We start from the raw sequence: 10,000 nt of genomic DNA, 5'->3' as shown, positions 1-10,000 counted from the left end.
TCACCGCTGGTTTCGGCGGCCGCCTCGCTTCTTGTCACCGGGTGGCGGTCAGCGTATATTGTCAGCGAAGACACTTTGTCCCGATCATGACCGAGGCTGTCGCTGTACATACCAGAGCCCGAGGCGCTGCCGTCCGTCTGTCCGTCCGTGCTGCTTTCCCACGAATAATAGGGCAAATAAGGTCTTACAGTATTCAATGGAGAGGGCGAAGGTTTTCTCGCTAGAAGGAAATTCATAGCAAAGTTTTTAATCACGAAGTACGAACCCAGAGGAGCCTTTTTATGTGACAACACATCCATTACTTAAAGGTTTAATGACGTTCATTTTCATTTATTTTTCGTTTTTCTTTTAGGTTTTCTAACCTCAATTACACCTACAACTTTGGACATTCAGTGGATTTTCTGTGGTCTGGGGATTTCTCTGTGTGTTCTGAAGCCTTTTGAGCTGCAATATAAACAAGAAAATCCCTCAACAGTGACATCTGCTGGCAAATTACATCACAGTCCACAGGCAAATCGGAGCACTTGTTTGAGCCAGAAAACCCCAGACCACAGAAAATCTACTGAATGTTAAAAGGTTTTTTGGGTGCAATTGAGCTCAGAAAACCTACAAAATTAAGAAAAATTACAAATGTCACCAGACCTTTAAAAATGACACACACAGGTATACGGTATAGAGTGGTTACTGTGTGTAATATCTCAGGTTTATTGTTGTCGTTAAGAAGATGTTAAGTCCCAAATCACAAGTAGAGTATGAGTGTAGAAACGGCTCATCATTTTCCATCCGTCCATCGATGATGACAAAATGAAGGGAGAGCTCTTTGGAGCTTTGAAGAGTGAAATAACCGTCCACCAGCAGAGTGATCGTCATAGCCATAATAACCGTCCACCAGCAGAGTGATCGTCATAGCCATAATAACCGTCCACCAGCAGAGTGATGGTCATAGCCATAATAACCGTCCACCAGCAGAGTGATCGTCATAGCCATAATAACCGTCCACCAGCAAAGTGATCGTCATAGCCATAATAACCGTCCACCAGCAGAGTGATGGTCATAGCCATAATAACCGTCCACCAGCAGAGTGATCGTCATAGCCATAATAACCGTCCACCAGCAGAGTGATCGTCATAGCCATAATAACCGTCCACCAGCAGAGTGATGGTCATAGCCATAATAACCATCCACCAGCAGAAAGACCAGAACGATGCAAAGAGAGGAAAGCCAGGATCGGGAAGTTGCTTTCTGAGAAGCACGGTTTGCTCTTAAACAGTTTAACCGCCAGAGGGCAGGCTCGAGCTGCAGAGGAGAATGCAGCTGAAGGCAGAGAGGAGTCACAGCAGCAGTAGAAGCAGCTCTACTGAACTCAGACGGAACAGTGAATGCAAAACAACAGGTGGAGTTTTAAAGCATGAAAGGTCGTCACAGCCTCGACGGAGACCAGCACAAGCTCAGAGAACAAGCTGGCCATGCAGCCACTAGGTCAGAACCGCCACCTCAATCGATCACCCGCCATCACAGCACCTTCACCATGATCATCACCACCACCACCACCACCACCACCCATCTCATCAGAATCAATAGTCACCACTGTCGTTGCAGAAATTGTAGCAGAAATTCACGAAGCTTTCCTCCCCATTCTTCCATTCTGTTAATTTTGCCGATCTACACGCGTGGTCACACAACGACTACATATCTAAATAGCTGATCTACATCAGCTATTTTCGGCAATTTTCTGACACCAGTTTTTAATTGTTGACAAAATTGCCAGTATATTTAGTCTTAGTTTTAGTCATCATGGCTAAATGTTGACTTTGTTTTTATTTTGTTTTCGTCGGTGAAAAAGGGTAGTCGACGGAACATTTTTCGTCAACATGCACTGGTGTCGACTCTCGTCGCTCCTACCGTAGAACATGGGCTGCGTGGTGGTGGGGGAGGAGGAGGAGGTTTTGTAGGCCATGCTGGAGAGGGTGTTGCTGGGTGTTGTAGTCCTTATTGCCATCATAGAGGAGATGGAAACGTTGAAGACGGAGGACAACCCCATGTCCATGTCGTCATCTGAGGGACAAAATATACACGGTGAGACAGACGGCAAAATATACCTCCTATGGCAGACAGACAGACAGACAGACAGACAGACAGACAGACATATTTTTCTTCATGAAATTACTAAATCGCCGCTGTCGTACTCGGGAGCGGCGGTGCTCGTTCATGACAGTCACGCGCGCACGCACGCACGCACGCACGCACGCACGCACGCACGCACGCACGCACGCACGCGTTTTTTTGTTTTTGTTTTTTGTAGTTGAGAGATGTGTTCAAGCTCCCTTCATTCATTCTCACAGGCACGCAACGCTAACCTGGCACAGCAGTAGCAGCAGCAGCAGCAGCAGCGGTGGTGGCGGCGGTGGTGGTGGAGGCTTCAAAGCCAGTGGTGCCCAGCACGTCTTCATAGTAGAGGTCAGCAACGGGAGGGGTGTAGGGGTCAGACACCACAGTGGGCAACAGGTCCGTCTCTGTGGTCTGGTCTGAGCCGTCAGGTCCACTGACCTGCATGGTGATCACACACAGAGCATCAGAGGAGTGGAGGAGGGGGGTGGCAAAAAAAAAGTTTACATAATAATGATTTGTTTTTCATATACAATGGGATCTGGGCTGCCAGTCGAAGTCAACCCTTGCGAGAGGAAAACTCGTATGCAGGCCCGGCCCTTCCTACAGGCCGACGAAGCAGCAGCTTCGGGTGCCATGGGGGGGGGCGCCAAAAAAATTAAAAATCAAAATAAACTCTGCCCAGTGTCCCCCCAGTGCCTCCCCAATGTCTGCCCAGGGCCTCCCTAGTGACTCCCCAGTGCCTCCCCACTGTCCACAGTGTCTCCCCAGTGCCCAGTGTCCCCCCAGTGCCTCCACAGGGGGGGACACTTAATTTACGTATGATTCAGATAACAATTTTTGATGTATATTATGTATTGCCATGTTTTTGTTCTTGCTTAATGTAAGTCACTCTGGATTAAGAGCGTCTGCTAAATACCTAAATTGTAAATTGCAGTATTTTTTTGAAACTTTATTTTTTATTCTTTTCCGTTTTTGTGAACAAGCAAGTTCTCTCGGGCATCACAGTACAATATAATTGTTACATTTCAATTGTTAACATTCAGAATGCAACGAGTCATCAGTCCAAATAGATTGAGGTCCTATGCTAAGATGGTGTCAATCTTTTCCAGTGTTTTCAAACCGATCATTCGCTTTAGCAAAGTCTGTTTTTCGCACATTGATATTCTGTTGATTCATTACCATTAATATTTCTATGAATATAATCAGACCTTAATATGTGACAAGAAAATAGTACCAATAATAGCCTTAACTAACATTACAGCAATAACAAATGTTCATACAAGTTTAGTCTCGCCCATTTTCCTTTCTCACACATACATCCAATGGTCATTCATCAAATATCTATTTCCGTGTATATTATCCGTTTTAACCGGTATTTGTATGATTTTTAATTATTGGTTTTCTCTATCAACTATCAATTTACTTATCTTAATTGGGTTCTGTAGCTCGTTAACATTAAGTCTAATTATCGTCTCATTATAATCTGTGCTATCCTATGTCGTACAAATATTGTCATTGTAAACCCAAGGTGGCCTTAACTTCTCATCATTATATACATTAATATAAAGCTTTAAATCAAGAAATAAAAAAACATATAAACAAAGACAGGACTTCCAGCTCGAGGTTTCTTTCATAAAGCAATACCTCATGAGTGGAAAGGTAATCTCCTGGGTTCCAGGAGGCCCTTCCAACACTAACTAACTGCTAGAAAACAGGAATTTAGTGTACAGTGATATGACATCTGTTGAGCCCCAGCTTGGTCTCCCAGACAACAGGTCTGTGCTAACATCGAATATCTGAGTATAAAACAACCTATCAGACAGGTATTTAGTATTCAGTCAAGTATGTCCAAACAAAGGTAGTATTGTAAAAAGGGGGAAATAAAATATAAAAACAAAAGCAAAGAGAGGTGAACATTTTCCATGTCTTATGTCTCATTCTGAATTCAAAGATATCTCCCAATACTTCCCATGTACTTCTCCGTCGTAGATCAATCAGCGTTATGAGTTATGGTGATGTCGTCATCTGGTGGCGGGGGAGTTAGTGGAGGGGGGGTTGCGGTGCGGCGGAATTCCTGGAGCCTCTGTGTTGCCCTTCGCAGTGCGTCTCGGTCATGTGGTGTCCTCTTCCCCACCTTCACCCAAGATGTTTTCCTCAGCTTCGCCAGGTTATCTGCGGTGGTAGTTGTAGGTGTGGAGGTGGTGGTGGGTCGAAGGTTTTCCTCTTCCTCGGTGCTCATGATCCCCCTCTTCTTCAAATCCTCTCTTGCTTCCTCCATGCTGTTGTAAGTGGTGCCGGCTCCCGTGGGGCGACCGGCCCCATCGTAAAACACACGTAGTTTTGTCAAGGGGGGGGTATGGAAGGCGAGTCCTTTTTTTTTTAGGAGCTGGCGGATTGGGGCATACGCGGCTCTCTTCTTCTGTATTTCTTGAGGGTAGTCATTATCAAAATAAGCTCTTTTGCCATTCAGTAGGACAGTTTTTTTCTTCCATGCTGTATTGCGTACCAGCTCTTTGGTCTTGTCCTCCAGAAAGCACATGATGATTGAACGAGGGGTGGCGGTCGGTGGTGGCTTGGGAGCGAGAGATCGGTGGCAGCGCTGTATGCCCAGGTCAATGTCCAGTGCTAATTCAGTTTTAATGAAGTTATTAATGAACCCCATCATGTCATTCCCCTCGCTGTTTTCTGCAACGTTGTATAAACGTAGGTTTTGGCGTCGAGACCTTGTTTCTAAATTCAGTACCTTCTCTTGCAGTCTCTCGTGGTCTTGTAGTAGTGAACTCATCATTTGTTTGGCGTCTGAGCTCCACTTCTCGACGCTCTCCACCCGCCGCTCTGTCTGTTCCGCGTTGTCCACGGTGCATTGTAAGTCGGTGACAAGCCTAGTCAGTTTGTTGTTGAATTCTTTCTTGAGGTCTGCCATGTCTTTGCGCATTTGCTCGAAAAGAGATTCTTTAAAGCCCTCCAACTCCTTCCTAACTTCGGTCCTCATGGCTTTTATATCAGCGCGTATCGCCTCCATGCTTGCTTGTAGGCACGCCATGGCGTTTCGCCCTGGTGCGTTTAGCTCTGGGTCCACGTTGCCGTCGCAACTCTTCTCCGTTGTTTGTCTACCTTTCTTTTCTGATCTGGTGGTCGTTTTATCACTTTTAGTCTTTCTTTTGTCTCCCCCTTCCATTTTTGTGTTTATTTTTCGGTATATAGTTGGTTTTTAGGGGAAATAAAGTAGACCTTGCTGGGAGCTGTTGTTCTATGCTGCTGCTCTCTTTGGTGTCATACCGGAAGTCGTAAATTGCAGTATTGATACTTTCACTTAAGTAAAAACTTTGAGTACAAATAAAAACGAGCGCGACTGCTCACCTGCTGCGGCAGCGCCGCCAACGACGCCTCTTCCGTGATTCGCCGACGGGCTCCCGGCGGCGGCGGTGTGGTGGTGGTGGGCGGGGCGAAGGGAAACAGGAAGCCCGGCTGCTCCGACTGGGCCACGGTGACCCAGATGGCGGCGCCGTCAGACGTAGCGTCCGATGGCGTCCGGCGCGGCGGCGGAGCGCCACTCTTCCGGTTCTCCTCGTCGATCCGGTTCTTCTCGTCCAGAGCTCCGCTCCGCTCCGGCTTGAGCCGCGGTCTCTTCCCCGGCGGCGTCGTCTTCTTCTTGGTGTTCTGATTCGGACGCGCGTTGGGCTCCAGGGTGGTCTTAGGGAGGGGGGAGGAGGAGCCAGGGCCGAACTGGACCGGGAGGTTCTGACCCGCTATGGGTTGGTTCTGGTAGACTCTGGTCTGCTCCGGTGGGACCTCCTCCACTGGGCTCTGGTCGTCCGGAACCAGGTCATCCACCCGGTTCAGAATATCCGACTTCTTCTTCTCCCATTTCTTCTCGGACACGGCCTGCCGTGAGAGAAACACGCGATAATTGGCAGTAATTAATAGTGCGCGGCTGATTTAATAGGCCTAATTAAACCCACTTCAAGTTCATACATTGGCACCCCGCCGGCAAAAATAACAGGCTTCTATTGTACAGTGGCTAGAAATAGTACTCAGCCCTGCTTGACTGCTCTGGTGCGACAGAATAGATTCAGAATAATGTATTATGTTCAGCTTTTAGAGAGCGTGGGGATCTAATCTAAGGACGCTAATTAGCCATATTCACACAGTGGTTCTCAACCAGTGGTCCGGGGACCACCAGTGGTCCTTGAGGGGGTTCCAGGTGGTCCACAGCTAAATGATGGAGAGTTGCTAACCAAATGGAGCCTTATAGATCTTTTAACTCTTGAGGGTGTGAAATGAAACCAAATGGACACTTACGGGTCCATTTGGTTTAATTTTACACTCTCAAGAGTTAAATTATTGTTAAACATCTCTTCTTTTTTAGCAAAAGGCCGATGCACACCTCAGAAGGCTAGTGACAGGTGCGTAGGGCAATAGAGCATACATTAACATCTCATTCTGCCTTAGTTAATTTCCTAAATGTCTACACAAGTAGAGAATGTAGAAGAAGTGTTATTTTGACGTTTGCTTGTTATCTCTCCTAATGGTATACCAACATCAATACATCATTGGAATTGTTGACAAAATCTTATCTAACGATAACATAATATTGAGGCTAAAATAGCCCTTCGCTAAACCCAACCCCAAAAAGCGATTGTCCAATGCCAATCCAAATAGTTTAGCAACCGTTGCTATGCAGGACAAGCTTTTGTCACCTCGTAGCTGTCGGTGTTATTTTGCATGGCTGTGTTGTTGAACACATACACAGCTTAACGTCGAGAAAGTTACACGACTGAGCCTCCCAGCTGATGGCAATAATACTAATGAACGTAGTCATACCGTGCAACATGAAAACTCCTGTTGGACGGTCGTTAAAGTTGATGTTGGATACTGTTTCTCCCTCGTCGTATTCCTCGTATGAAATATGAAATATGTCATGCACACAGCTACTGCAGGCCCGGTTGACTAGATTTAGAAGACATTTTGAAGGTTTTGCTACTGAAATGATCCATTATTTATATGGAGAAATCCCAATCATTTAACATGCATCTCTATGGGGGAGAAGGACAGCTTGCCCTGTCTCTCTCCTCGCTGCTAACGAGCCTATTGGACAAGGACGGGTTGGGGAGGGACTTAGCGGAGGGTCAATTGAGTCTAAAAGTGATCAAATGGTAAAGGGTTGAAAACCACTGCGGTAGATAGATGGCTCTACATCTGCTTTGGCAGCAAGTTTAGATTTTTGTTTTAGTCATAGTCTCTTGAGTAGTTTTCATTTAGTTTCAGTCACGTTTTAGTCACCTGGAATGTCTTAGTGTTAGTCTAGTTCTAGTCGACTAAATATCATAAGATTTTAGTCGACTAAATCTAGATTTAGTCGAACAAAATGTGTTTAGGTAGATCTGCTATTTTCAAGTGTAAAATGACTTATACTGGATCTCTTGTCCACTAGTCCCTTCCTAACATTTTAGTCTAGTTTTTATTTTTTTGACGAAATCGTCAGTATATTTAGTCTTAGTTTTAGTCATCGTAGCTTAGTTTTCATGTAGTTTCCATTTAGTTTTCGTCAGTGGAAAAAGGTAGTCGACGAACATTTTTAGTCATAGTTTTAGTCGACGAGAACAACACTGGATGGAACCTCCTCTCACCTCCTCCTGGCCATCTTCTGAATCCATGTCCACGTCGTCTGAATCCCTCTCTGGAGACAACAGACATACACAATTAACCAGGTAACGAACGAAACGAAAAGCAGGTGCGCTTCCCCTGGAAACTGCCCTCGGTTAATAAGGCAGTGGGTGCTCAGCTTGAAATATAACTTGACTCATAAACCAAATAAACGATGCAAGACTGGCTCAGATGCAATATCTCATCTTTTATTGAGAACGCTGACGCGCTTCGGGCAAAACAGCCTTCTTCAGAGCAGATTAAAAGTCTGCTCTGGAGAAGGCTGTTGCGTCTTTTATTTTGGAGTGCCGCCTTTTCCACTTTGTTGGTTTATGAGTTAATAATACACAATTAACAACCTGCTGTCTCTGTTTCGGGCTGGTCATTACAGGCCCACATTGTCAGAAATTGTCAACAGCAATCGTCAAACATTATCACGGATTTTCACAAATTGCAGATTTACAAGCTCACACCGTGTCAGAGTTCAATAAGGCTGACTTTGAGGGCAGATTCACACTATGGGTGCGGACTCAGGACCACTTGGCAGATGTTGTGGTAGTGTGAACGCTGCGTACCGTTCCCGGGAGCGTGCGTGCGTGCGTGCGTGCGTGCGTGCGTGCGTGCGTGCGTGCGTGCGTGCGTTACCAGGCTCTTCCAGGGGCATGTCCACTATGATCTGGTCGCTCCATCGTCCTGTGAGGCCGTTGGTACAAACCGCCACCACCTGCACTACATAACTGCTGTTGGCCAGCAGCCCGGAGACCATGGCACCCTACACACACATGCAGATGCACGCACATGTGCGCGCACACACACACACACACACACACACACACACACACACACACACACACACACACACACACACACACACACACACACACACACAAGGTGACCTTCAGTGACGCATCATCAGAGGTCAGGATTGATCTGTGTTATCAATGAATCAGCAGCAGCCTGTGATGTGATGTAATGGATGGATCGATCGTATTGGTGGACTGCAAAATCCTTAGTGTTTCAATCTAGGAAGAGTGGAACTTTGACAGTGTTCACCGGTCCATTTGGTTCCATTCGACAGACAGACTACAAGCTTGTAGATCAGGCTATTTTCACTACTACTTAAACACCTGTTTTCAAATGTATGGAATTATTTAGATGTTTCTTTGATTTCTTCATAAAATCACTGAAAATAAATACTTGAATTTGTTTTTAATTATTTTAATTATTATTATTATTATAATAATTATTATTATTATTATTTATTTTTTTAATTAAAAACAAAATGTAGGAAACAAAAAAATAAAATAAAGGGACCCAAAAAAGGTGTTTTAAGCATTATATTATACATAGCTATTGATATATATTTTTTTATCTTGAAAATGTGGCGCAAATCTGTGAATATATACTTTCAGAGCGACTGTTCAAATCTTTGCTTCTGGGGGGGGTCCCTGCATATTTTCAGATGGGGGGTCGGCGGCCAATTACATATATTTTTTGGGGGTCCTTGACATGAAAATGTTTCTATGTCAGACTGAGGACATCAGTCCTACATTTTGCGCGGGAACCCCTTTTGGTGTTTTAAACATTACATTATGTTATAATTTAGCTATTGAAAAATAGCAGATCTACAAGCTCGTAGCTTGTAGGTCTGCTATTTTTGAAAAATCGTAAAAATGCGGCGCAAATCTTTGAATATATATTCTTTCAAAGTGAATGTTTTGAACTCAGTCCTAAATGGATTAAGAGCTGTACCACGTCCTGGTCCCCGTCGGTGCGGTACTCCTGCCTGCGCGCCGCGGCCGCTGGTCCCTGCATGCTCTGGTAGGTCACCGTGTACCAGTCGATGGTGGTGTCGTCGTAGACCACACGGGGGCGCTCCCACGTCACCACGATGGTGCTGTCGTTCTGCGAGTCCGCCTGCACGTTCTCTGGCTCCGAGCTGCAGGCTGAGAGAGAGAGAGAGAGACAGAGAGAGAGAGAGAGAGAGAGAGAGAGGTGGAGAAGTATAGGGAGTCTGTGAGTCTGCAGTGATGGAAATTAAGGACAACTTTTGGGTTGTTTTTTTTATAAATTGGTGCATTTATATAGTGCCTTTATCCAAGGCGCTTTACATAGATTGTGGATTACATTCACCCATTCACACACACATTTATATACGATGGCGTGGAAACCATGCAAGGCACCAACCAGCACATCGGGAGCAATTAGGGGTTCAGAGTCTTGCTCAAGGACACTCCGACACCAA

General features: G+C 45.5%; 1 protein-coding gene across 1 annotated transcript in view; it reads right to left on the bottom strand.

The window, feature by feature from the left end:
• ptprz1b (protein tyrosine phosphatase receptor type Z1b) overlaps nucleotides 1-10,000 on the bottom strand; it is a gene marked incomplete at its 5' end in the record, with an annotated part of 59,560 nt that overhangs the window by 20,810 nt on the left and 28,750 nt on the right. Inside the window, 6 exons of the mRNA XM_079494161.1 lie at nucleotides 1,903-2,055; nucleotides 2,358-2,547; nucleotides 5,470-5,994; nucleotides 7,740-7,789; nucleotides 8,401-8,527; nucleotides 9,508-9,701. Of these exons, the coding sequence (XP_079350287.1) occupies nucleotides 1,903-2,055; nucleotides 2,358-2,547; nucleotides 5,470-5,994; nucleotides 7,740-7,789; nucleotides 8,401-8,527; nucleotides 9,508-9,701 (1,239 nt within the window). The remainder of the gene's footprint in view (nucleotides 1-1,902; nucleotides 2,056-2,357; nucleotides 2,548-5,469; nucleotides 5,995-7,739; nucleotides 7,790-8,400; nucleotides 8,528-9,507; nucleotides 9,702-10,000) is intronic.

The sequence above is a fragment of the Electrona antarctica genome (genome assembly GCF_951216825.1).
Source record: "Electrona antarctica genome assembly, chromosome: 23".
Taxonomy (NCBI): domain Eukaryota; kingdom Metazoa; phylum Chordata; class Actinopteri; order Myctophiformes; family Myctophidae; genus Electrona; species Electrona antarctica.
Note: the sequence above shows the minus strand (reverse complement) of the source record. Positions and strands in the feature narration are given on the sequence as shown.